Raw genomic sequence first — 26,243 nt, 5'->3', positions numbered from 1 at the left:
GTGTGTGTGTGTGTGTGTGTGTGAGAGAGAGAGAGAGAGAGAGAGAGAGAGAGAGAGAGAGAGAGAGAGGGCAGCACCCTGCCCTTAAGGCAGTGAGGCGTCTCTGAGTCGCAGGCGGTAAAATCTGCACAGTGGTGACAGCCAGCTGGGGTGTGGACTAGGAGCTGGCCGGGGGAGGTGGGATAGAAGCTTTTGGGACACCCTCATTCTGGTCCAAGGACGGACCTGGTGGCTGTTGTGGGTGGGCAGGAAGAGAGTGGCTGTAAATGACAAAGCAGAAACAGATACATTCCCCATGCTTCAGGGAGGCCGCGGGAAGAGAAGGGGTGTCAGCCTGGCCCTCGCCCCTGCATCAGGGAAAGGGAGCAGGACCCTCGGGCAGAAAAGGCCCGAGCGAGGGACACCACGTGGGCAGGGATCTTCAGCGCCCCCGGGTGAAATGATCCACTTCCCCAGACTGCAATGCCACAAACCCCAGCAGCCACATGTGGGTGAGTTTGACGGGCATCTATTGGGGTTCTAGTTGGGGCACTTGTCCAAGACATGGCATGCAGGATGGGAGGGAGGGTCGAGCTGGAGAAACAGGCTGGTGGCGCGAGAGTCCCCTTGGCCTGAGTGGGCCCAGGCTGGTCTCAGCGGTGCTCTCTCCCGGGAGGAGGCTGGCCCTGCAAGGCCTCACACCACAGCCACCAACGTTGCTGTGGCCCTGCTGGGCACCAGGCCCGGGCTGGACACGTCCACACCCACCGTCTCAGGAATCCTTGCGTCCCTTATCTGTGGGCGCTGCTGCCGCCCAGGTCTCCCTGTGAGACCGCAGAGCCCCACTGACCCGGCCGGGGAACTGGGACTCCAGCGCCTGCCGGGGAGGCCACCCAGACTCAGAGGCAAAACCCCCAGAAACGCTGGGGACTTACTCTTCTCGATGATGGCCAAGGCTCTGAAAAACAGAAACAGGACAAGGTGTGGGGTCAAGGGCAGCCCTGCCTGGTGAGGGAGAAGGGGTGAGGAGGGGAGGTGGAGGTGGCCTGGGGGTCCCAGGAGGGGGTCCTGAGCACAGTTCATGCCACACCCCAGAGGGGCCCACGAAGGAGACTTACTTCAGTCTCTGGTGTTCAGCCAAGGCGTCGTCAAAAGCTGCAAGAAGGACAAAGGTTGGGGGCATCAGGGCCTCTGCCAGGGACCCTGAGGGACAGGGCCTAGTCCTGACTGTCCCCCACTCTTCTCCCCATTCCAGTATCCTCTTGAGGGAGTGACAGGGTGGGGTGCACAGGCAGGAGTTCCCCCCAAAGACCGTGGAGTTTTCTCAACAGGTTTCTCAGCGGACAGGCTCACCTTGCCCCGAGAGGTCCACGGAGAGCTGCCGGACTTCCTTTCCTGCGGCTATTTCCAGGCTGTATTTGCCCTTGTCCGAGTCTTTGGGGTCCAGGATGTGGAGCCAGATCTCATCCAGAGTGGTGCCCGCCCGTATCCGATCGCCAGTCTCCAGGCGCTTGTCTCTGAGTGTGACCGTAGGGAAATGGTCAAGGCTGGCTGGCCACATGGCTGTAAGCACCCCTGCCCCCAAATCCTTCTTGGGTGTTGTTTCCAGGAGACGTGGACACATAGCCACTCACTGATCCTTTGCCTTCTGCATCCAGCCAACCATCATCATTCCACTGTCCACTCACTCACTCATTCACTCATTCATCAAATCTCGTGACATATCAGCTGTTGCAGGTGCTGAGTCCAAATCTGTAATAAATCCTGTAGGCTGGGACCCTGGCGAAGTGTGGCTCCAGGGTATTGACCACCACTTCTCCCATCCTCAAGAGCCAGTTCCTCTTCTCTTTGTTCTCATCTTAAACCCTCCATGAGTTTAAGGGTTTCTTCCCACAATCACTCTCCCCTAATCTTAGAAGCCATAGAAGGTTACCCTCTTTCCTTTCTTTACTTGAATTTCATTCCTGGAGACACCCGACCTGTGTTCCCAATGTTCTATGCCTAGAGAAGGAGCCCATTATTCTGTAATTCTCTCTGGCCTCAGTTCTCATTCGACGATCATGAACCCATCAGTCTAGCCTTCCCTTCACAATGGGTGCAGTAATGTCTGCTGCACAAGGCTGAGGCACGCACATGATAAGAAGCACTGGAAAATTCTGCTCTCAAACTATCTGGGGTGACTTAGATTTTGGCTGAATCTCTGTGGCTACCATGTCAAGCCCTGACCCTCAATTAGTTTTTAGCTATAGAGGACCCTCTGCCGGCACCTTTCCCCTAAGCTTGGCTGCCTGAGTCTGCTAAGCTGCAAAGATCCACAAGGGCACTGTGACCCACCTGACCATCTGATTCATCCTTGTTCCTATATTTCTCTCTCATCCAATTCCTAGATGCTGCCTGGAGACCATGATCACTTTGTGGCCACGGATACACAGTTACTATTACTATATTTCCATTTTTCTCTGGAAAACCTACTCCTCTGACTGCTGATCCTCACCCCCAACTCCATCTGAAGACAGCAGAACTGGTATGAAACCCATGTCTCTTCCAACCCCCTAGAAGTGGGCTCTGCTGGGAGGACTGGGCAGGGGGCAGGAGGGAAGCCCTTGAGGGGCAGGTGCTGGGCCCCATGCAGTCTGGCTAGAGCTCTGCGCAAGGCCAACCTACTTGTGGAACCAGGTGGTTTTCATGTAGTCCACGTTGAAGTACTTGACCTTGCTGAAGATGCGGATCCCCTCCTCGGTTCCCTGGATTTTCAGTGGGGTCGCAGAGAGGGCTGGGGAGACAGAGGAGGAGGGTAAATCTTCCCCAGGGACCTCTGGGCAGCGTGTTTTGGGGCCAGCCTGCTTGCTCCTGCCCTGCAGGGCAGTGTGGTGGGGAACGTGTGCTGCGAGGAGGAAGCAGCTTCTCTCCCAGTCTTTGGGTTGGACACTTAACCCACTTAACCCACCCCTGGCAGCTGAGGCTGGTGGGAGGCCCCTTGGAGGCTCTGTGGCAGGCATCAGGATGGGGCTAGGCAAAGAGGTGGGCTAGCTTACCTCCGATCCTGCCCAGCTCAGTGAAGATGGCATCCAGGGCTGGGGGGAGACAGAACGGTCAGCTGTGTGAGACTCTCTAGGGATGCCCAGGATGGGGATGTCCTTGGAAAAGGCTGGTGGAGCTCATGAGCTGTTCTCTGGACACAGGGAGATCTGCAGGATGACTTGGGGGTGAAGGGCTCTAGGGACATGGGGACCTCATTCATCTTACCTCACAGATCATTTCATAGTCTCTTGCTCTAGTGTGACCCCCACAGCCCTCCTGGCCCATCTCTAAGGTCACCAGCTCCTACCTTCACCTTCGAGGTCCAGCATGGTGTCGTCTTCCCCTCGCTCATCAGAGACCACTGCTCTGTAAATTCCCTGGTCCTCTTTGGACAACTGGAAGGATAGGAGATGGCCGGGTCAGCAGGGGTTTGGGAGAGATGGACAGCAAGTGAGGAGGCCTGGGCTGCAGGCCTGGCCCTGACTCTGCGGGACCTCAGGCGAGACCTCCTCTCTCTGGGACCTGGTTCACTCGTCTAGGCTGGTGGTTTCTAAGTGGCTCCAGTGACAGCTGGTTCCTTGCTCAGGGCCTGTCTGAGCCTGAGGAGGGTCGGGGTGGCTGTGGTGACCCCTGCAGTTGGGTTGACAGCACAGACAGCCCTCCTTGCAGAGCTTGTCTGAGCATGGCACACCCCCTGTCAAGCTGCCCCTGGCCTGGGGGCCCCGGATGGAGGGACCATTCTGCACCTTCCAGAAGGAAGCACGGTTGTGCTTGCTTGTGCCTGGGACAAGGGGGCCTTTCTGGCACATGTCTGTCAGCCCCACACAAAATCTGAACCCACGCTCAGCAAAGCAAGAACCCGGAGCACTTTTTTTTTTTTTTTGATGGTGCTGGGATGGAACCCAGGGCTTTCCATGCTAGGCAAGCGCTCTGCCACTGAGCTCCGGCTCCAGTCCAGGGGTGGTGCTTTTCAGGCAAGATCAGTGACCTCTCATTACACAACACTTCCTTCAGGGGGGTAATATTAGCTTCAAAGGTCCCCAGCACCCAGAGCATCCCCACATAGTGGTTTTGGGGCGAAGGTCCAAGGCAGAAGCAGCCCTTAACCTGGGGTTTGAGAGACTGAACCCCAACAATTCTTTCCTATGTCCCCCTTCCTTTCCTCCATGCACTGTCAGCTCTAAAGTTCCAGTCAAACTGGGAGCAGGGACTGGGGGGATTTATGAACCACGCCCCAGCCTTGTATCCTTGAACTTGACCCCTCTGAGCCTCAGTTTTCCCTTTGGTAAAACGTGGCCAGGGCTGATATAGTATTGTCCTGCCTAGGATTTAGAAGACCCCGGGATCATTATTTCCTCTCTAGTAGGCAGCCTGTGATTTCCCCAGTCCTACGTGGCCCTCAGCAAGACCATGGGACTCAGCAGCAGGGCAGAGAAATACAGATGGGTTAAGAACAAGCCCCGTAACCACACTCCTGCAAAGACCGTGGGGAAGGACGGGTGGGACAATCAAACTCCAGGCCCACTCTGTTCTGCCCAGACCTGTCTCACATGGAGACCTCTTTCCTGGATTGTCAGAGCAGGAAGGATCATTGAGAGAGCATCCCTTCCAACCTGCTCATCTTCCTGATGAAAGCTGAGATCAGAGAAGGACAGCTGCTAGCCTGAGGATGCACAGTCAGCAGCATGGCCAGGCCTCGTGCCCAAGCCAAGGAAAATCAGTAACACATGTCCTGCCCGAATTGAAAATTTGGGTAGTTTTTTTCTTCAAGGTCGTTTTTTGTTGTTGTTAATTTTGATTTTTTAATGATATTGCATGATGAGCTGGGGGTATTGTTACTTACTTTGGTGATTGAGTTTTGATGCCCCTTAAGATGTGCACCTAGGACGAGGGCTTCCCTTGCTCGCCCTGGCCCCAGCCCTGCAGGGACTCCCAGGCCGGTGCCCTCAGTGCTGCCCACTTGCAGCTGAGGGCGGGGTGAGGCTGGAGCCCAGCCGGCACCCACCTCTTCAATGAGGATACATCCTTCTCCTGTCTGCGGGTCGTACTGACCAGCTGGCGTCTCCCTTTTCTTGAAGAACCACTGGAAGCGAGTCTCCTTCTTGGTGTTGGTCACCTGGGGAGGGTGGAGCACAAGGGGACGCCATCAGCTTTCTCAAGGGAAAACTCAGCCCTTCAGAGTGGTTCCACAAACATGGCTTCCTCCCTGGGGTCCAATCCCCCCCACACTCGGTCAGATCCCAGGGCCCCTTCCTGACGCCAGGAGTCTCCTCTGCAGGACTCTGGAACCAAAGCTTTTGCTAATAGCGTTCCCTCTGCCTCTAGGTCTCTTCCCTTCTCTATTCTCCTTGTAAATTCCTAGGCTTTTTTTGTGTGTGCATGCGTGTGTGTGTGCATGTGTGTGTGTGTGTGTGCACATGCATGTGCATACTGGGGATTGAACTCAGGGCCTCACACATGATCCACAAACACTCTTCCACTGAGCTCCACCCCAACCCAACACTTCTCATAGGCTCAGTTAGATGTCGCTTCCTCCAGGAAATCTCCCTGGAAGCACCGCACACCCCCATTGTGACCAATCCATTCCCGGCTCAGGTCTGATCCAGCTCGAGGCAAACTGCTTTCCAGCCGTCCTGGACCGAGGGCTCCGGAGGCCTGAGGGACCAAGACTGCATCCTTGTGCATCTAGTACCTTGCAGAGCATTTGGCACATAGTAGGTGCTTCAAGTTCCCGGAATGAATATGCCCCTGGAGGAGCCCCCACCCACCCCGTCCTTCTCTGGTTATTGAAGAGGCTGCAGGGTGCTGAGAAGGACCTCTGGCTTTGGAGTCAAGCAGTGTCAGTTAGAACCTGGACTCCACGGCTAACCCTGCGGTCTTGGGATATTTCCCCGAGGTTTTCTCATCTGCGAGGTGGGGATAATAATGCATATTTCACCCACGATTGTGACATGGGTGAAATAAAATAGTATGGCAATGCTTTGGGCAGAGTCAGGCTCCCTGACCTACTGGCTCCATGGGACCCTGTCTGGAGGTGCTGGGAGCGCTGGCTCAGGGCTGACCCACCTCACATGCGTCCTCCTGCCTGCACTCTGGGAAGATGACTTGTTTTAGGTTAAGTGGGGTCTCCCAGGGGCCACTTCCCAGGTATGGGGTCAGTCAAGCACAGGGAATGGAATGGGGGATGGTAGTGGGGTGGGGAGGGACATCCAGTGGACTTGAGGACAAGCTGCAGGTCCCTCCCCACTGGCAGGTGGAGACTTGCTTTGCACGTTAGCAGCACTTGGCAGTCCTCGGTGATCTTCCACTGCAAGGGATCCTGGAAATAGGGACCTGCCAGAGGAACAGGAGACACACCCACTCATCCACACGGGCTCGGCCGGGCGCCACCTGGTGGCCGTACGGGGGAAGGCAGCTGGGCGGAAGCAGCGGAAGACCACTGGCCCCTAAGATGCTGCCCGCACAGGGCGGGTTGGGGTGAAGCAAGAGAGAGGCCTGGGGTGCAAACTCTAAGGAGGAACTCACTCGGGCTGGGGAAGTGCTTTTTGTTCTGGTGCCGGGACAGAACTGGACTGAACCTCACTGGGCCTCTCTGGGGTGGGGATGGGGCTCCTGTTAACACCCCGTCTAGCTGGTCTCCAGCGCGGACCAGTGGCCGAGGTGGACGTCCCTCCAGCACCTCTTACCTTGTTTTCTCTTCCAGTCTCTTCTCTTAGCATCTGCCTTCCTCAGAAGTTTGTCAAAATCTGTGGACACACAGGGAGGAACTGGCATGAGCCCAGAGAAGCGCAGGACTCCAGGGTGGACAGGCCCCAGAACTGGGAGCCCAGAGCCTGCGGGGCAGGGAGGGCCGGTGCGGGGCAGCAGGGTGGGGGGGCGGGCTGACCGTCGTCCACCAGGGCCAGGGTGATCTGGTTCTTAGCTTTTCCGTCTTGGAGCTGAGCGGTGTACGACCCCTTATCCTCCTCCGACAGGTGAAGGATGATCACCTCCACCAGCCCCTTCTCTCGGTCGAAGTTGATTTTGCGGTTCTGGGGAGAACAACCCCCAGAGTCACTTTTCCTATCCTGGGGATTTTGCTGTGGGGCGTACCTCAGCGGGTGGTGGGACTTGGGGGTGATGAGTGCAAAGTTATCAGCCTTCAGAGACTGGGAGGGGCCCCGGGCAACCCTTTCCTGCTTGTATAGATTGGGGCTCCCCCAGCACCCAGTGCCTGGGAACACCCCTGGATGCTTGAATTAATTACAGTTTAATAATAAGTCCCTCACCCCTCCTGTGCCTCATTTTTGGATATTTTCAACTTCGTTTACAATTTACTAGAACTCTCTAGAAGTACATGAAGGATGGTATTAAAAACCACCCATTACTAGCCAGCCATAATTAACCCCTCTTTACATTTTGCCACATTCTAGCAGTTTAAAAAGTTTTATTTTCCATATTTAGGTCCTTATTCTGTTTGGCTTTATTTGCATCTAACTTTATTATGTTTTTCTGGAGGGGGATTTGATTGTCCAGATGCTGTATGATCTGTGCTTGGTTCCTCATATGCTTCTCTTGATCCTGGGGCAACTTGTCCATTGAACAGATGCAAACACAGAGGCATAGAGAGGTGGAGACCTGCCCTGGTTAGGTCAGACAGCCCATGGGACTGGATGTGAGTTTTCTGACATCCACCCCTGCCTGAGCTCATTCCCTTCGGTCAGAAACCAGCATCCACTTCTCTGTAACAAACACATGCTTTGCTTCTTTCTCCCTCTTCCTTCTTTCCTCCCTCTCTCCTTCTTTCTTCCTTCCTTCTTTCCTTTCTGCTGGGGATTTAACTCAGCGTCTAGCCCAGGCTACACAGCAATTCCACCAGCCCCAATCCTTGTTTTCTGATGGCGGCTTTGCCATCTGCAGACGAAATTCACAAATAACATGAGATTGCATCATGAGCTTGAGTCTTTCATGACACTGAAATTGCCGTGTTTGCAGATCAATAAGGTTGAATATCAGCAATTTATATGGCTCATTCTAACTCAGCCTATTTACCTATTAATTAAAATAAAAACAATGTAGCACTTTCACTGTAATATGAAGAAGCAATAAAAATCATTTAAAATGAACCAACGTGTATTTTGATATGTGGACGCTGAGGCACAACCTCATTCATGCTGCACTGATTTATGATGAACGAGTTTGAATTTAAGAGAAGAAAAGCAAGAAGATCAGGAGCTACTGCATAAAGAATAGGAAAATGAGTAAATGAGCACAAGTGACCAATAGAACAGAAACTCTCCACTCAGTGTGCATGAAACTTGTGCAGAAGAACTTTATATTTTTACCTAAAACAGGGTTAGGGTCTGGGCTTGGATAATTATCTGCATGAAAAGGTGTTCCACCTTCAGGATGTCTGCTGGGACATTTGAAAGTTGTAGAGGGTCTAGAAAATTCTTTTATAGAAATGTTCCTGACACATCCTGCACATCTTTCCACCTCCCATGTACTAGAAGCCAGGTGTCCCCATCCCCACTCCATCTTGGTAACAGCCAAAGCACAGAGCCATCTCTGAAATGCCCCTTGTGGGGAGGTTCCACCCTGTGGAGAGCCAAAGCCAGAGAAGGTCAGCTGAGTTGGGGGAGCTTCATGGAGGGACGGAGGGCCAATTACCGGTGAGCTGAAGATCTCCTTCTGGTTGAAGATGAGGTGCAGCTCAGCGGCTGGGGACAGCTTTTCCACCTCCAGCCAGAGCCGCACCTCTCCCTGCTCCAGGATGTCGATGTTCCAGCCGGAGATCAGCTTGATCACTGGGGGCACAGTTGGGAAGGGTGTGGGTGGGGCGCTCTCTCCTCCCCCTCCCCACCAGCCCTGCCTGGACCCCGTTGGCATTTGAAGTGTGACGGGTTTGGAGAGCCTGAGGCTGGACTCGGGTGGGTCTGGGCAGCTTTTCTTTCCACTCATCTTGGCTCTTCCCCTTCATGGGCTCTGGGGCCATAGTCCACACCTGGTTGGGCATGAGATCCTTGGGGATTTTCAAAGACACTAGTGTCTGGACTTCACCTCCAGAGATTCTGATTTGCCTGGGCATTGGAATTTTTTGGGGGGGAGTATCAGGGATTGAACCCAGGGGCGCTCAACCATTGAGCCACATCCCCAGCCCTATTTTGTATTTTATTTAGAGACAAGGTCTCACTGAGTTGCTCAGTGCCTCGCTTTTGCTGAGGCTGGCTTTGAACTCTAAATCCTCCTGTCTCAGCTTCCTGAGCTGCTGGGATTACAGGCGTGCGCCACTGTGCCTGGTGGCATCTGGATTTTGAAAAGCTCCTGGGGGCGATTTCAATGTGCAGCCAAGTTCATGACCCTGGCCCTAGGATGGCAATGCACTATCCCTTGCCGATGGGGAGAAGCAGAGGTTTAGATGATCCCAAATCCAAATGACTGAAGAGCCGATAACGATTATAAGAACGGACCATCCCATTTCCTTCCCTCGCATCAGCTGGCCAAGGTCTCTTTCAGGGACTCCCCTGGTCTCTGACCCTCCAGTGCTGTGGCTCTCCATCCTGTGATCCAGGTCCCTTCCTGGCTCTCTGGTGGACCCAGCTCTGCTCAGGGGCTGCCCTGGACCCTGGGAGCTGCGCGGGGCTGTCCCTGGGAGGCTTACCTGGGTTTCTGATCTCATGACTCAACTTCTTCAGCCTGTTCAGCTCTGGGGTAGGGAGGGGCAGGGAAGAAAACAGAGAGGGTGAACTGTCCTGGCCAGAGGAGTCCAACAGAGCCATCCTTGTGTCCCATGCCAGGTGAAGTCCTGAGAGAGGCCCTCATCCGAGGAGTAACTTGGGGTCCTGTGCTCCACAGGGCCTGAGGATGAGCACCGTGGGCTTTGGCCCAGGGGCCCGGAGGGAGCTGCTAGGGCTGCTGCTGGAGGCCCCAGGGTTTCCTGTCCTTCAGGGCCTAGACCAAGCCCCACCTCCCTAGAGGAGCACCTTCTCGTGCCAGGCTCTGCTGGACCTCAGTAGTTCTCATGCAATGCTGTGGGCTGACCGCCTCTGTCCGCCTGCAGGCCTCTCCAGGCCCACAGCCTCCTGAGCCTCATTGTTAACCCACATAGCATGCCGTCCTAGTGCCTGAGGGTCTGGACCACGCAGTGAGCACTGTGATGTCTCCACAGCTGGTCTGCAGAGTGCTGGCATATTTACTGACTGCTTCTTTGTGTCAGCTTTGTCTCTAGCGCTGAGCTGAGCTCTGGACCTACATGAGTGTCTGGAACATAGTAAGTGCTCAATAAATGTGTATTGCAGGGATGAATTGGCAGGGTCAGTCACACACCGCATTTTCTCTTATAATCCCCAGGGTCTTTGGCATGATGAGTTGGGATTCTGGCAAGCAACCCATCAACAAAATAAAAACCCCATTATGGTGGATGGCTTTAGTTTGCACAGAAACATCTAATTGTATCTGCATAATGAGATTGGTCTGTGGGGCAGCAGGGGTTATAATCCCCCTTTGCTGTTGAGGAAACTGAGGTCTGAGAGGTGATATGACTTGCTCAAGGCCAAATAGTCAGCAAATTGAGGAGCTAGAATTGGAACCCAGTCCCTCTGGATCTTGTTTCTTAGCACAATTGAAGGCCTTGATGTGCAAGAGCAGACAGTGGGCACGGGCTCTTCCACTTGCTCTAAAGACAGCAGCCAGCGCGTCCCATCAGCCACGAGCACTGGTTGCATTAGTTGAGTCATCAGGTGTGGCTGGGCCTTGACACATGGCTTCCACACTCTGGTTAGCCACAGTCCTTACCGCTCCCTATCGTCATCCTCACTCCACAGAACAACTACCATTTGCGGTTCATTTTCACCCTTGCAATCTTGATTTTCTTATGCTATTGAAAAAAGCAAAATAATCCTGGAACATTTGCCCTTATCAAAAGTGGGAAAATGAAAGACAAGAAGAATGTGAATTCTCTCCGGCAGGGGTTTTTGAGTTGAGGGCCTAGGACTGCACCTGCCGTATGGTGGAGGCTCCATAGGTGATTATTGATTGGCTAACTGAAGAAGTGTGTATGGGGGTGAGGGCTGCTACACTCTGGTTGTGTTTGTGTTGGACTCGATCAGGGTCTGTCTCCGGGGAGGTGGTAGGGAGCAGGGGAATTACCTTCCTCCGTCAATGTGTGGCTTGCAGAGATGTCTTCATCGGCATCAGTGACTACCACTGAGTAGGTGCCCAAATCCTCAAGGCCAGGTTCTTTCAGGATGACCTTGGACCTGGCAGACAGGAGAATAGAGACTATGGGGTGGGGTCCTTGGTCTTGTGCACTGGGGGCCGAGAGCTGGAGAATCTTGGTTCTGGTGGCCAGTGCTGCAGTGGAGACCCCGACCAATCTGGGAAGCAGGGCAGCTGCCTCTCTGCACCTTCGCAGGGGCCCCTCTGGCCTGGCACCTTTAATGGCCACATTGCCCCATCTGCCTCCAGGGCCCAAGACACCAGCTTTATCTCCTGGTGGACAGGGCCAAGGCCACGAGCAGCCGGGGGAGGAGGAGGGAGACCTGGGGCATTGACAGACGCCCTGGTGGTCATCTGATCCAACCTGCATTTATCAACGAGAAAGCTGAGGCCCAAGACTCTGCCAGAGCAGGAAGCTGGCACTCAGGCTGGGAACCGGGGCCTGGGCATCTCCGTGGAGTCTCCGAGGCAGAGGCTCATGCCGTTCCTTAGTGAAGCAGAAACTCCAAGAGATCGTCACCATTCCGGCCCTTCGGGGGGCTACCCCGCCACTCCTTCCACCGACTCCCCCTCCCCATCACTTGCCTGCTGACTTCATCCTTGATCTCCACCCTCTGGGGGTCTGGTGGACCCTTGTAGTCTTTGGACCATTGAAACTCTGAGGAGTCTGGGGCCTCTGGGGCTTCGAAAGCCAAGTAGATTTGGCCCTCTTCATCCACGCCGACCTCGATCTCCCGGGCATCTGAGGTGACATCCAGTGGTGGGCACTGGGTGCTTATGGAGGGTGAATCAGGTCATGCCCCTCGCTGTTTGGGCCCTCCAGTGGCTGCTATCACACTCCAACACCATAAAGAGCCCAGACTTCCTTGCTTGCCCTCCTGGCTCCGTCTGGCTCCTTCTCAGCTCAAATGTCACCTCCTCACAGAGGCCCTTCCTGACTGCCCCGGCTACTGTGGCCCCACCCACCATAGCGCCATGTTTTATTTCCTCTGTGACACTCTACACTATCCTAAATTGCCTTCCTCGTAGAGGAGTTCCCTCGTTTACCGACCCCCAGCTCCCTGAGTGCTCCTCCCCCTCCCAGAGCAGGGACCTGCTTTCTCGTGAACTTCTGGGTCCCTGGTACTATGGGAGCGTCCCTAAATATTTGTTGGGTGAGTGAATAATTGAAAGCCTGGAAAGAGAATGTGGTTGATGGTCACGAGAGCCGAGTGCTTCTGGCGTTTTCTAGCTGGGTGCCCTGGTTGTCAATCTCCCTGAACTGTAACAAAGTCAGTTCTAAAGTGCAAGGACCCAGAACAGCCTTTGGCTTGTGTCACAGGAGGGACCTCAGGAACTGTGGCTGTGACAGGCAAGGGCACTCCTGGGGACTCAGATGGAGCTGGGTGTCATTTAAAAGACGTACAAGGAGTGGCAGGGGTTTATGCATGTGGCCTGTGAAAAACTGGAAGGTACGGTCGAGTTTGTGGAAAGGTCGTTCCTATCTGGGGTCCCACAGAAACGGATGGGGGAGGGGAAGGGTGAGAGGAGGGGCAAGGAAAGAAAGATCTGGAAGATGTCCCAGCGGCCAAGGGAGGAGAGGCCCAGCAGACCCTGTCCTTGTGCTGCCATCCTCATGGGACTTCCCACCCCACCAACCTCCACCCGGCCTCGGTGACAGCCCAGCCACGGAGCACTGGCACCCTCCAGCTGTCCCTACCTGGCTTGTCCTCGAGGAGGACAGGGTCAGTAGGCATTGATGGTTGCCCCAGGCCAGCTGAATTTATGGCCTGTACTTGGAACATGTACCTCTTTCCTGGCTTCAAGTCACACACCTGGGGGTTGGGGACAAGAGCAAATACTGAGGACAGTGAAGGTGCACCTCCTGGATCACCGGCCAGGGGCGCAGAACTACTTGGCAAAATCCTCAGGAGGACGCAGGCTGCCGGGGCCTGGGGACACGCAAGGAGCCAGTCCCTCTTCTGAGTTATTCTCCTCCTGCCAAGAAAACCGTCTTCCTTCCTATGTTCCGTGTCTCTCCGTAGATGTCACCTTCCACCCACCAGCCCAGGGACAGGCCTGGGAACATCCATGATGTCCTTTCCTCGAGCTCTTCCCATACAATCACTAAGTTCCACCCGTTTTATTTTCCTAACGTTCCTTGAAGGTGGCCCGGCCACTTCTTGACTGGAGTGTCATTTCCCGTCACCTGGATTAGCCCAACAGTGCCCTAAATGGCAGCTCTGTCCCCTTTTCCCCAGTCTGTCTTTCCCTCTGCCAATCTGATCAAGCTCCAATCTTTCAGTGGCCTTCAGGGTCAAGTTCGGAATTCGCCAGGCAGGACCTGAAGGCTTGCACTCTGCTTTAGCCCCCTGTCCTCTTGCTCCTGTATAGAGCCCTTCACTCCAAGGCTCCCCAAGGTCCCCACAGTCATGGTGTCCTTGCTGAGTCTTCCCTCCCTCCTTCTAGATAGAGCTCAGGCTTCCCCACATTCCTGCTCTGAGCTCCGGGGAGTCCTCAGATCCATCTCCGTCTCTGAGCATTCATCACTCAGTATTGGAATGGCCTGTTACCCAGCGACCGTGACTTGTTCAGGTTTTTATGTCTAGGAACTGGTCCAGGCCTGGCACGGAGTAGGTGCCAAGAAGTGGTTAGAGAATGATTGAGCGAGTGGGTGGTAGCCAAGCATCCCCACGTGGAAACTGGGCCAAGTCCCTGAGGCTGTCTGCCTTGGCCAGGGCCAACCCAGGACTGGCCGGCTCTGCTGCAGAGAACGGCCCCCGGGCAGCGAGACTGCAGAGCCTCAGAGGATCCCACTGGGCGAGGCTTGTCCTCCCTGACGCTGTCTAACATGGCCTTAATCTCATCCTTATAAAATCAAAGCATTTTTAGTGTTTCCTGATTATAAAAGAAATGCATGCCGGCTGGGAAATTTCTAAAGCAATAGAGGAGAATGTCAAGGAAGATTGAATGTCCTCCTAGCGGCCCCACCCTGGAGAGGGCCAGGGTGAACAACTTGGTAAAGTCCTTCTAGATTTCCTGGAAACCTGCAGTGGCCATGTTCTGCTTGTTGGTATCTTTTCTGTCCCACACAGTTTCGGGCCTCTGGACCCTGCTGTCTTTTCTCTGGAGGGGTAGGGAATGGTCCTGGTGACTGAACACCTGTCTGTCCTGGGGAACAGGGCCTGGAGAGAGGGGTGGGGACACGGGCTGTCCATCCCTAAAGCTGCACATCACAGAACCTGGTCCACATCAGAGAACAGTCCTGATACATGCTCCTTTGATAGAGGAGGCCCCCCGAGACCCATGGGCTTCCTAGGATGGACATTACGGCCTGCGGAAGTAGCTGCCAGTGACCAAAGTCCACAGTTCTGGCTGAGGGTCCCAGTGACTGTGTGCGGTGTAGGCTCCCGGGGACCCCTTCGTTTCCTTGACTTTGTCATGCCGGAAAACCACCTTGGGCTTCCCTTCCCTCCTCCATGTGTAGAAGTTAAAACAACCACAAAATGAACAAAATGAACAAAACCAAGAGTTTTGTTGGATTTCTTACTTACCCAGAGAGTTTAGAGCTTGTTTCTCACGTGAAGAAGCACATGATTATTTATGTATGTTACGTATGTGTCTATTTGTCTATCATCTATCTGTCAGTCTACCTAACATGATGGATATATTATGTGCCATCTTAGCATACAGACATCCCCTGCTAGATCCTGCTTTGCTTGTCCTGGCTGCAGCAGAGACCTGTATTTCATGTCAATGTCGCGTGCTGTCTGCTCCACTCTTTCTACTATTGTCACTCCTTACACTCCCTGTTCTTTCTACCACCTGGCACAGGACTCCACTTGAAGGACACACTCAGCGTATCTCAGCAACCCCCCTACTGGTAGGTCCTTGCATCATTCTTTACGATTCAGTCCTAGAGGCAGCATTCCTCCGTCAAGGGCTAAGCGCATCTAAATGCTGATATAACCACTGACTTTCAAGTGAGTTTTTAAGGAGGAGTCTGTTCAGTGTGGAGCAGGGTGAGGCCACCAGCCCAGACCTACTACTACAAGGTCGCTTGCTGTGTGACCCCTGGTAACCCACCTTCCCGCTCTGGTCCTCTGCTGCCATTGAGTGAGGGACATGCTCTCTGATGGTTGTTCAGCCAGGAAGTCCTGTGGTTCAGGACATATCCAGGGGCAGAGAGGGCTCAGGGCTGGCTGGGAGGGGCGGGGCTGGGGGTGTGGCTCAGTGGTAGAGGCTTGCCCAGCACCCTCGAGGTCCTGGGTTCTATGAAGGGGCAGGAACTCACCCTGAAGTGGGTGCCAGGGATGGGGTCTGCAGTGACTGGTGTCCATTCCTCAAAGCCTTCTTCCTGGACACTGATGCGGTAGCCTGTGACTGGCCCAGCCCCCGTGTACAGCGGGGGCTCCCACTGCAGCATGAGGGAGGAGGCCCGCACCTCAGACACCCGCACATCGTACGGGGGGCCTGTGGAGAAGGGGAACAGGGCAGAGAGGTGGGGTTGGGCAGCCAGATGGGCAGTGAGCCGAGTGGCCAGTTTGTCAGTCACAACCAAGACTGGAAGGGTATAGTGGGGACCTGGGCGGCCTTGGCCTCATGCAAGATCAACCCTTCAGGAAGCTCCCTGACCTTCTCTGTCCCCATCCCAGACGGCGTGATTCTTTCTAATGTCATTGCCATTCTAATGTCCAGTACAGAGGCAAAGGCTGTGACCTCCAGAGGCACGGTGGAGACTCTGGGTGAGTGATTTAACCTCCACGTTCCTATCTCCTCATCTGTAAAATGGGGGTGATCCGTGATGGCTGTTCTCAGGCTGCAGTGTCTGGGACATAGCGAGGACCCAGGTAATTAACTGTTACCTCTAAAAGTGCTACACATTGCAATTACCTGCCACCAGGGGAGGGTTTTGTGTAGAAAATGGATCTAAACTGAGCAGTGACAGAGGCCACGATGGTTCCTTCCTCGGGGGCCATTGGGGGGCTCATTGTGAGAAAGCTAGCGGGGGTTACGGGAGCAGTGCACAGCGTGGCCAGCTGTTCCCGTTGGTCCGGGAGGGAGGGTATTCCTGACTTTCCGTGGTTGACTGAGAAGGTCGTGGATAAACTGGGATGAGTTGGTCACCCTGCAAGTGTGGCCTTGGTCTGTGGGCAGAATTGAGCTTGGATGCTGTGCTGAATCGGGGGGTAGTGTGTGCTGGGGTACAGGGCCAGTTGAGGTCCCCTAAGGCAGGTCTAATTTGGTGTGCGTCAGGGGTTTCAGGGTTCGTTTGTGTAGAGGGGGTCTGGGGTCTGGGACTGACAGCACAGGCCGGAGACCTGGGGCTGGGGAGTGGGACGACTCTCCTCAGTTGGTTCTCTGTGGGGAGGACAGGAGGGCAGGTGCTGGACCTCAGCACCCCCGTCTTCTCACCTGGCTGGGGCATCGTCCACTCTTTGCACTCAAACAGGCTACTGGGCGCCGACAGCTCGCCAACACCTGCCCAGTTGGCCGCCCGGCCACGGAACTCGTAGAAGTGACCTTCTCGAAGATTACTGACCTGGAGGAGCAGACACAGAGGTGAAAGGCAGGGCTGGGGAAGGGAGGAGGAGGGCGGGATCCAGAGCAGGAGGTCCGTGAGGGCTTTAAACAGGGTTGTCGGCGAGGTCTGCTCTTGAACTTGGCTGCAGTGGGAGGCAGGGCAACTGGAGGCCTTCTTCAGATTCGGAGCCTCCAGCTTGGCCCTCCCTGCCCCGCAGAGGGATGAGGCCCACACTGCAGCCTCACCTTGCAGACCCGGCCTGGGAGGGGCTGCTGGTTGACCGGGTGCCAGTCCAGCTCCTCTGAGTCGTGCTGGTCCAGGAAGTAGCCCAGGATCTTGCCGCCTCCGCGACGCTTGGGGGGTTTCCACCCGATGACCATCTCATTCTTCCCACAACTCAGGAGGGCGAAATCATACGGGGCCGATGGGGTAGCTACGGGAGGCAGGAAGGAGAGGTGCTGCTCCTTAGGGTGCTGGATTGGGTGGTGGAGTCTGGGGGAGCTCTGAGCACCCTTGGGGGCACCCACCTGCTCCAGGGCTTGCTCCCTGAGCCTCTCAGCATCTACCCCTCCTCCCCGGGGCACTGGGCCTCAGATTTCCAGACCCGGGGGCCTCCCGACCCCATAGAGATGAAGGGGCTCAGGCTTCATCCCAAGACCCCAGGCCACTGTTACTTCTCCCCAAAGGAGAGGGTGGTTAGAGGGCTCCTGTGCCCCTCACAGGGCTTCTGCTCCATTGGTGGCTGGGGTCAGACCCTCCAGGATATGACCTATATGCCCCGCTCCCAGACAGCTCAGGCTGCCCCAGAGGCTTGTGGGCTGAACCTGCCCCTGGACTCACCCAGTGCCTGCTTCACCCTGATGGGTCCAGTGGAGGCCGAGCTCTCGCCCACGCCTGCCTCGCTGACCGACCTGACGCAGAACTCGTACTCCCTCCCCGTCCTCAGCCCGGGAACTGTAAACCTGGGCGAGAACGGTGCGGCCTTCAGGGATGGCTTAAAGGCCCCGAGGCTTTCTGAACTTTCTAGAACAACCTTGTGCAATAAATGAGTGATAGGGCTGAGGGTTCTGGGTCAGTTCTTCTCTAAAAACTATGCCCTTGATCCCAGAGTGATGCCCGAAGAGGCACCACGGAGGCTGTTGTCCTCGAGGTTGTAAAGGACTTCTCCAGGGACCTCCAAGAAGGGGCAAATACACAGAAAAAGGGACCAAGGCCAAGGCGGCATCTGACCTAGCGCTACCTGCGCATCTTCAGAACTTGGGCCTTAGCCTTGAAAAAGAGCGTGTCTGTTATTGTCTGCACTGATGCTGTGATTCAAAAACACAGAGTCCTCTTAAAGATCACCCCTCAAAGACCTGTCATCCAGGGACAAATAAGACCACCCAGGCTTAGAGAAAATTGTCCTTCTCATTCTGTCCCTTCTCAATAAAACCTCTTTTTGTAGACCTCTCTTTTCTTTGGCCACATTTTTCTGTAGCGAATCTTGTTCTGCAAGGACTCCTCTAAGTCAGTGGTCACCTCTGTCCCTGGTCTCCTGCAAACAGCATGACCTTGGCAAGTGACTGTCAAAAACAGGCCATCTGGGTCTGTATCCCTGATCCTGCACGTACTAGCTGTGGGAGTAAAATGACACTAAGAATCATTGTCATAAACCCAGGGTCACAGTTAGACTCGAGGACCTAAAATATGAAGGAGCCGGGAACAGGGTCCAGGGTTCATCCTGTGAAATGGTGGGCTTCCGTATTACTATGGCCCCTCTTTGAGGATGCCCTTGACCAGGAGCTGGACTTACCTGCTGTCCTGGATGGGTTTGTTGTTAACTGTTTGCCACTCAGATGACCCCACCTCCCGGGAGTAGATGTAATAACCCAGGAGCTCTGGGCCCCCGTCCACAGGATCCCAGACCAGGGAGACAGAGGTCTGTGTGTCTCGGAGAGCTTGAACTTTAGCTGGGGGAGGGAGAGTAGCTGTACAACAGAAACGGGGCAGAGAGAAGACACTGAGTTATGGCCCAGATGGGGCTTTGGTTCAAAGTTTCCCAGTCCCTGAAGTGTGCCTGAGACTCTCTTGTCCTAAAGTCCTTTCTCCTCTGACTTCTGAGCGTGTCGCTTCTTCACTTTAAACATTAAAACCCTCATTCGTTGATCCTTGTGGTCTCTCAGATGTCATCAAATCTGACAGTGACAAATCTATCACTCCTTTAGTCCTTATCTTCAATCTCAAGAAACTTTGATTTTCTTTCCTTAAAATTTATCTACTGAGTTTCAAGACTCTCGGAGACTAAGCTCCTTAAGTTGGGGCTGCTATGATTTGTTAGATGGATAGATATAAATGGATGGATGGATGGATGCATGGATGGACAGATGGATGGATAGTTGGATGGATGAATTGATGGATGGACATACAGATGCATGGATGGACGAATGGATAAATGGTTGGATGAATGGATGGATGGACAGATGCATGGATGGACGGATGAATGAATGGACAGATGGATGGTTGGATGGTTGGTTGGATGGACAGACGGATGGATGGATGGTTGGATAGGTGGATGGATGGATGGATGAATGGATGGTTGGATGGATGGATGGATGGACAGATAGCAGGTATACTATCTTCCTAGCTCTCTCTTCACTTAAAGTCCTTACACATTCATTGGCGGCTCTCTGTCTTCCTTTTGCCCCCAAATGGGATTGCTCCAACTTTTTTTTCTTAACCTACTCCATTTTTCTCTTCTCCTTTTGTTCCGGAGGCTCCCGCCTCTCCAGTGCTTCAGCCCTGGCCTCTGTAGGCCTCACCTCTAGCTCTGCCCTCCGCTGACCTCAGAGCCTGTCTACCTTTTCCCTTCCGATATCTCCTTTGTGCTCTGGTGGAGCCTCGGAGGCAACAGGAAAAGTCTGAACTTAGCACCTGCCCAGCATGATTCCTGCTTCTGTCAGTCTGCTTCCCACCAGCCACCACGCTGGCCCTGAGCACAAACTGAGAAGCAGACTCAAGGTCCCACGTGCAGGAAGGTCCTGCCTCCCATTCAGCCTCTGAGATTGAGGAGTGTGGTGGTGGGTGCAGCTGGGTGGAGGGAGAGTCACTCAGGAACCCCATTCATAGGTGCCATATGTGTAAACACACACACACACACACATACACCCCTATTACAGCAGAGCAAATACAGGACTTGAAATCATCCCCACATGGGCCCAGGGCCTTCTTGGGATGGCTGCTGGTTCCTTAAAGATCTAGTTGGCAATGGCTGCTTGCAGAGACCCTTCTGATCTGACTCAGGAAAGAGCAAAGAACCCCAGAATCCAGAGGCCTCCGAGGGCCTCCAAGGGGGGGGCCTAGGGAAGTCGAAGCCAGGCTGGGGCTGTAGCTGGGAGCTTCAGAAGGAGCTGGAGGGAGAGCAGCCAGGGCCTTCAGAGCAATGGATCTGGCAGGTGAGGATGGCAAGGTTTGCAGCAGGGACGTGGCTTGCCCAGGCCCACATTGTGCTGCAGATGACAGGTGTCCTGCTGGGTGAGTCAGGGCTCGGGTGGGACAGCTCGGCCCCCTCAAGGAGGGAACAGGGGGCCTGCTTGGGAGGCCTCTGGCTGCAGGCAGGATCTAGAGACCTTTAGATCTGAGAAGCTCCTGTGCTGGACCCAGCTGGCCCCTGTCACCTGTAAATTGTTCATCTGAGAAAAATGTCCACACCTCCCTGAACCTGCTGCCCAGAGAATGGGATTTCTTTCCTTTTTTTCTTTTGGGGATTAAACCCAGGGTGCTTAGCCACTGAGATCCACCCCCAGCCATTTTTTGTTTTCTATTTGGAGACAAGGTCTCACTGAGTTGCTGAGGCTGGCTTTGAACTTGCGATCCTCCTGCCTCAGCCCCCCTCCCCAAGCTGCTGGGATTACAGGCGTGTGCCGCGGCACCTGATGAGAATGTGATCTCTGACATCATGAAACTTTACAGGCCTGAGATCATGACGGGTTGAAGGGGTCAGGGGCAAGGAGGGGTTCCCAGCCTGCACCGCTGGGTCCTCTGCCCCAGATGCTGGTGGCCCAGCCTGCCTCCCGCGCCCCTCGCTGCATCGCGCGGTACCTGGCTTGCCCCGCAGGGCGATGGGCTCGCTGGGCTCCGAGGGGTCGCTCATGCCGTACTGGTTCATCGCCCGCACTCTGAAGACATAGGACTTGCCTTTCTCCAGGTCGAGAAGGGCGAACCTCGGGGACTTGACAGGGGTTTCTGACCTGATGGCCTCCCAGGTGCCACTCCCTATGACCGACTGAAGAGAAGGAGGAACAGCGTTGGTGGAGGGATGGCAGGGGCCTGGCCCTGGGCCACACGTCCTCAGGAGCTTGTCTCCCCCACCGGGGCTGCCTGAGCACCCCAGAGCTCTGTCCGCTGCCTCCTCCATCTCTCCACCCGGATGCCTACTGTGCCCTCCACTTCCGCAAGTCCAGGGCTCAATCTGGGGTTTCCCAACCCGTGTGTTCGCCTTGTGCCAGAGGCACCCACACTCCCGGTGGCTTGGGCCCAAATCCTCGGAGCCCTCCTGGGCTCAGGCCTCACACCCAAATGCGTTCCATCAACAGATCTGACCAGCTCCACCTTCAAAACCTCTCCAGAGTTCAGCCATGACTTGCCACATCACCTTGATCCAGGCCAGCATCACTGGTCACCTTAGCTGTTCAGCTAGCCCCTTATCTGGCCTCTCTGCTTCTACCTTCGACTCCTCTCCGTCTTTCCTCACATGGCTGTCAAAAGCACCCTTTATGGTACAAGTCAGATTAGGCCCCTGTCTGCTCAGAACCTTCCTAAGCCCCCCGTTGACCCCAGAAAAAATGCTTCCCCACGACCTGAGCTCGGCTGCCTGTCTGGCCATGATCCAGTCCCCACTTTGTCCACCTGCCACAGCCCTGGGCCTCCCTGCTGCTCCTCAGTGGCCCAGGTCTGGCCTCAGGGCCTTTGCACTTCCTGGTCTCTCTCCTTCCTTTACTGAAAACTCGCCCTCCCAGGGAGAGCTTTCCAGGGTGCCCCTCCCAGCTCTCTCTCCTCAGCGCCTCCACCAGCTCTTGACCTAAAGAGCTTTGGTTTTTCTGATTTATCTTGTTTATCCGGCTTTCCCACCCCGTGCATCGCCAGGGCCAATAGTTCGGGCCCGTGGGATGAATCGTTGAATAAATGGACGAGGTCTCACAACCGTCTTGCCAGATAGATGTTAGTTTCCCCACCAGTGGGGGAAACGGGTTCAGAGGCTTTTTGGGAACTTGCCTGAAATTCGTCCCTATGGTAGATGTGGCCTTTAAACCTGCTCACTCTCCACGACCTCGGGGACCCAACAGGCTCGTCCACCCTGAGCCTCTGGGCAGATGGAGGGTGAAGGGCCAGGGGTGACTTGGGCAAGTGAGGCCCGAGGAGACCGTTTCTGCCGAGTCTGGACCCAAGTGTTGGGGCCCAGGAGCACCAGGGAGCCACTGTCCCTGCCTCCCTGTCTTTCCTCTCCAGGCTTCCAGTGGCCTAGAACCCAGCGAGGCCCAGAAAGTAGCTTCAAGGAACACCTCTGAGCATGGTGCCCTGGCTGTCTCTGTTTGTTTTAATAAGTCTGGTCCTCCCACAAACCCTGCGAGCTGTGTGTGATTTTACCCAAAAAGAAACTGAGGCAGCAAGAAACTAAATAACTTGGGAGTGGGAAGATGGCCCCTTTGGATAACCAGGGCTAGGGACTCCTCCCTGGAAATGTCTGGTTCTTTTATTCTGGAAGCCTTTACTGTTACCTGCTGTGTACCAGGCACTGTTCTGGGCACAGTGAGTAAAGAGAAGAGAAACTTAGTCTCTGCCTTTAGGGAGAGGAGTCAAGGACACTTCTCAGGAAGCATTCACAGCCCAGGGGCTGCGGCCTCTGACTGTGTGCTGTGTCTTATTTCATCCTCCTAGGGCAGGTTTTTCCCTTTGGGAGGGAGGAAGCTCAGATAAGTTAGGAAACTGGCTGAGGATCACACAGCGGAAACCTGGATCCGAATAGATCTTAACACCCGTGCGGTGTTCTATTCTGCCGCCTCCCCAGCTCTGAATCCACCCCAGATGAATGGGTCCACCTCCCTCACAGTGTGCCCTGCCCCTCTCTGTGTCCAGTGAGGACTGACCTCGAGTGCTGGACACTGGCTGGTGGGCAAAAGCCTGTGTCACTGGCTGGTGGGCAAAAGCCTGGCTTCCCTCCCATCATGGCCCTGCCAAGAAGATGCATGTGACCCAAGTGTGACCTGACACCAGTGACTGGGGGCAGGGGTGCTCAGGGAACGATGGATATTGTTGTCTGCACCTCTTGATTTTATGTATTTCATGAACAGCCTTAGGAACTGCTGTCATTAAGTAACTAATCTCTCAGGGTTAGTGGGAAAGGCCATTTAATCCATCCCCCTGCCTCTGTGTTAGGGAAGTCTTTTTTGTTCTCTGAAGCCCCCCCCCCCAGGGACACTGCCTGGGGTTTCTGAGTACCCAGTGCTTCCCAGCACCCCGGGTTCACTTCCCAGGCTGGGTCCTCGGGGCTCCCACCTTCTCCAGGGAGTACTGCAGCGGGGCTTTGCCCCGGGGGTGCGGCTCATCCCAGCCCAGAACCACGTAGGCCTCTCGGATCTCGCTGGCGTGGACGTTGGTCGGGGGTGAAGGAATGGTCACAGCATCTGGAATTGGAGTCACCCGGGGCAGAGACGGGTGGGCGCTCAGAGACCCCTCATCTCAGCCCCTCATTCCACAGAGGAGCGAGCCGGAGCCCAGAGAGGGGCAGGAATTTGCTCCAGACCACACAGCGAGGCCAGGCAGAGCTGATGCCAGACCCTGGTCTCCTGATGCCCTGCTCGGGGCTCTTCCTTAGGGACCGCCTCCTCCAGGAGAGGCAGAGCCAGGCAGTCACAATGACCCCGGCACCTGTGCCTCTTCTGACTGACCCTCTCCCCTTACGTCCCGGCACCCTGAGCATTGACGGTTTCTGTGCTTTGCCTGCCTGTGCCCGCTCTGGGGGGGACAGGACCGTAGGAGCTGACCGGAGGCCTGGGCCTGGGAGGGGCACTCATACCTTCAAAGTCATCCATGCTGACCGTGATCTTGCTGCCCAGGTCAAAGGGGATCTCTAGGAAGGAGGATGGAGCACGTGGGGTGGGTCAGGAGGCAGCCAGGGCCTGCCCCACCCCGGGTTCTGAATGCAGCCTGGTCCTGGCTGGGCAGCCCTCACTCTGTGACCTCAGGCAGGTGCCCTCTGGGCCCAGATTTCTCTGGAGCCCAAAGTGGAGCCCTGCTGCTCTCAGGCTGAGAGATGCTCTGTCTCTCGAGGCAAGTGGGGACAGACAGGAGGCATGATGGGCCTGGGCATGACCGAGCAGGAGCAAAGCTAAGTGACTCCCGAGGCTGAGAGGGCCGGGTCCCCACACTCTCCCAGGCAGGGGTCCTGAGGGCAGTCCGTTCTCCTCCATCAGGCTGAGGACCTGAGGAAGCCATAGTCCTCCCTGGACTGGTGCCTCCTGTGGGTGGGTTCAGCAGACTGGCTGCACCTTCCCCCTCAGGCTAGGGCTCCCTGGGGCCTGGGGTGTGTCTTCCCCTTAGAGTAAGGCTGTGTCTCCCGGGTGAGGCGCTCCTGAGCATGCCCTGACTGATGCTCCAGAACGTCCTTCAGGGCCTCTGTCCTTACCCATCTTCCTCCGAGCTGCATCATAGTCGTCCATGACGACCACTTCCGAGGCCTTGGAGGGGAGGCTGCTGCCCGCCCTGCTGATGGCTCTCACCCGGAACCGATAGCTCTGGCCTTCCACGAGGCCTTGGATTGGGCACCGACAGGTCCCCCCGGGGGCCTCGTGGCAGGGCACCCATTCACTGGAGTCACCCTGGCACCTGTGGGAGACAGGCTCTGGCTTCAGCCCCTGCCGGAGCCTTAAGCCCTCCAGGTTTGCGCCTCTCCTGGGCTGTGCTCTGGGCCTGGGGCTGTGCCTCCCGCCCACCCTCACCCCTGCTCACCACAGTCCTGCCAGCTAGGACGATCGTGCCACCAATGGGCATTGCCCTCAGAGACAGGAGCACTGTCTCCACCCCAGGTCCCCTGCTCTGAGCAGTAGAGGCAGACTTCACTGAGCACTGTCCACTCCCTAATTTGGCGCCTTCTAGGTGCACCCCCAGGCCCCGGGCTCTTACACCTATGGGTGGGGGCAGCACATGTGGCTGTCACAGGCTGGACGGGGCAGTGCTCATGTGTGGGTTCAAGCCCTGCCTCCACCACTGATGAGTAGTGTGACCCGGGCACCGTCACCTCCATGTGTGGAGACATTAGAAAGTCCCCCTCCCTCTTAGAGGACATTGTCAAGGCAAGGCACAGTCCTGGCTCAGCCTCAGGGACACATGGCCGTCCACTGTCCTGAAGGGGGAGGATTAGCAGGTTTCTCTCCAGCGGGGACCTCAGAACTGACAGTATATGGAAGAGGCACGGGTTCCGGTCCCTAGCCTTTGGTCCCCTTCCTACTGTGCCCTCTCCTCCAGGACCCGACACAGGGGAGTGGCCAGCACATTCTCATGTGCTGGGGTTTCCAGCGCCCTCTGTTTTGGCCCAGAGTTCTAGGCATCCGATTGACACAGGTTTGAAGCATGGACGCCTCTTCTGCCCCGAAATCATCCAACTCGGTCAACCTCCTGCCCTGGGCCAAGAAGCAGGGGGGGCTTCCCGGAGGCCAGGCACGGGGCTCCTTGCTCTCGTGGCCGCCACTCTTGTTCTCGCTACCAGGCAGAATCCTACCCTGGGGACGCGGCCTCTCCAGAGACCCGCTCACCTCTCGATGGAGTAGCCCGTGATGGGGCCGCCCCGGGTGTCGCTGGGCGGGGTCCAGGTCAGGATGAGGCCGTCTCTGTTCACGTGCAGCCACTGGACGTTCAACGGGGAGCCTGGGGCCCCTGGGTTCTCGGCTGCTGCATCTGACACCGAGAGGGAGCACAGAGGCTCCGTCAGCGGCATAGTTAACCCCCGAGCCCCACAGTGACCTCCCACTTAAGTAACGTGCCCAAGGTCACCCAGCTAGAGAAGTGGCCAAGCCAGGAGTCAAACCCAGATGGGAAGGTTTAGGCGGCAGAACTCAACAGGTGACCAGAAGGACCCAGCCTACCCGCAGCCCACCTCCCCAGTCCCCACCCACTCCGCCTCTCTGCCTGTATCCTTTTTGGAGGGTCACAGGCGGCCACAGGGATTCTTAGACAGGATCTAACCTGAGGCCCCAGGAGAGGCAGATGGCCAGCAAGTCCAGGGTGGAGCCTTGGCCTCTGGGTCCTAGCAACCCACCTGCCCACCCCACGCCTCACCTCTCACGAAAACGTAGGTGCTCTGCTCCCTGGGACCAAAGGGTGAGGGCACCCTGATTGTGTAGAGTCCCTCGTCCTCCTTATAGGCACAGGACACCTTCAGGGATGCCTTACGGTCCGCGTAGAGCATCTGCCGACGTCCCGAGGACCTCAGTAGCCTACCTGTGATGGAGAAGGGGGTCCAGCATGAGTTTGGGGGATCCTGGCTTTACCAGCTCTGCAGGGCTGGAGGCCT

The 26,243-nt window shown here is 55.7% G+C and overlaps 1 protein-coding gene and 1 long non-coding RNA gene across 2 annotated transcripts in view; one reads left to right on the top strand and one right to left on the bottom strand.

Moving 5' to 3' along the window:
- Myom3 (myomesin 3) overlaps positions 1 to 26,243 on the bottom strand; it is a 43,279-nt gene that overhangs the window by 2,482 nt on the left and 14,554 nt on the right. Inside the window, exons 10-35 of the mRNA XM_015485515.2 lie at positions 26,009 to 26,170; positions 25,486 to 25,627; positions 24,360 to 24,559; positions 23,751 to 23,804; positions 23,231 to 23,358; positions 20,777 to 20,960; positions 18,492 to 18,666; positions 17,540 to 17,661; positions 16,945 to 17,132; positions 16,591 to 16,717; positions 15,470 to 15,648; positions 12,896 to 13,010; positions 11,782 to 11,938; positions 11,128 to 11,237; positions 9,641 to 9,685; positions 8,650 to 8,786; positions 6,887 to 7,031; positions 6,687 to 6,746; positions 6,266 to 6,333; positions 5,006 to 5,116; positions 3,308 to 3,395; positions 3,015 to 3,053; positions 2,644 to 2,752; positions 1,333 to 1,496; positions 1,098 to 1,134; positions 892 to 937 (exon numbers count right to left, since the gene is read on the bottom strand). Of these exons, the coding sequence (XP_015341001.1) occupies positions 892 to 937; positions 1,098 to 1,134; positions 1,333 to 1,496; positions 2,644 to 2,752; positions 3,015 to 3,053; positions 3,308 to 3,395; positions 5,006 to 5,116; positions 6,266 to 6,333; positions 6,687 to 6,746; positions 6,887 to 7,031; positions 8,650 to 8,786; positions 9,641 to 9,685; positions 11,128 to 11,237; positions 11,782 to 11,938; positions 12,896 to 13,010; positions 15,470 to 15,648; positions 16,591 to 16,717; positions 16,945 to 17,132; positions 17,540 to 17,661; positions 18,492 to 18,666; positions 20,777 to 20,960; positions 23,231 to 23,358; positions 23,751 to 23,804; positions 24,360 to 24,559; positions 25,486 to 25,627; positions 26,009 to 26,170 (3,092 nt within the window). The remainder of the gene's footprint in view (positions 1 to 891; positions 938 to 1,097; positions 1,135 to 1,332; positions 1,497 to 2,643; positions 2,753 to 3,014; positions 3,054 to 3,307; positions 3,396 to 5,005; positions 5,117 to 6,265; positions 6,334 to 6,686; positions 6,747 to 6,886; positions 7,032 to 8,649; positions 8,787 to 9,640; positions 9,686 to 11,127; positions 11,238 to 11,781; positions 11,939 to 12,895; positions 13,011 to 15,469; positions 15,649 to 16,590; positions 16,718 to 16,944; positions 17,133 to 17,539; positions 17,662 to 18,491; positions 18,667 to 20,776; positions 20,961 to 23,230; positions 23,359 to 23,750; positions 23,805 to 24,359; positions 24,560 to 25,485; positions 25,628 to 26,008; positions 26,171 to 26,243) is intronic.
- Positions 38 to 5,009, top strand: LOC125620474. The gene is made up of 3 exons (XR_007352173.1): positions 38 to 491; positions 1,311 to 1,544; positions 2,367 to 5,009. It is a non-coding gene; the product is annotated as an uncharacterized LOC125620474 (long non-coding RNA).

The sequence above is a fragment of the Marmota marmota genome, unplaced genomic scaffold, assembly GCF_001458135.2.
Source record: "Marmota marmota marmota unplaced genomic scaffold, marMar, whole genome shotgun sequence".
Taxonomy (NCBI): Eukaryota; Metazoa; Chordata; class Mammalia; order Rodentia; family Sciuridae; genus Marmota; species Marmota marmota.
This window is presented reverse-complemented; position numbering and strand designations above follow the sequence as displayed.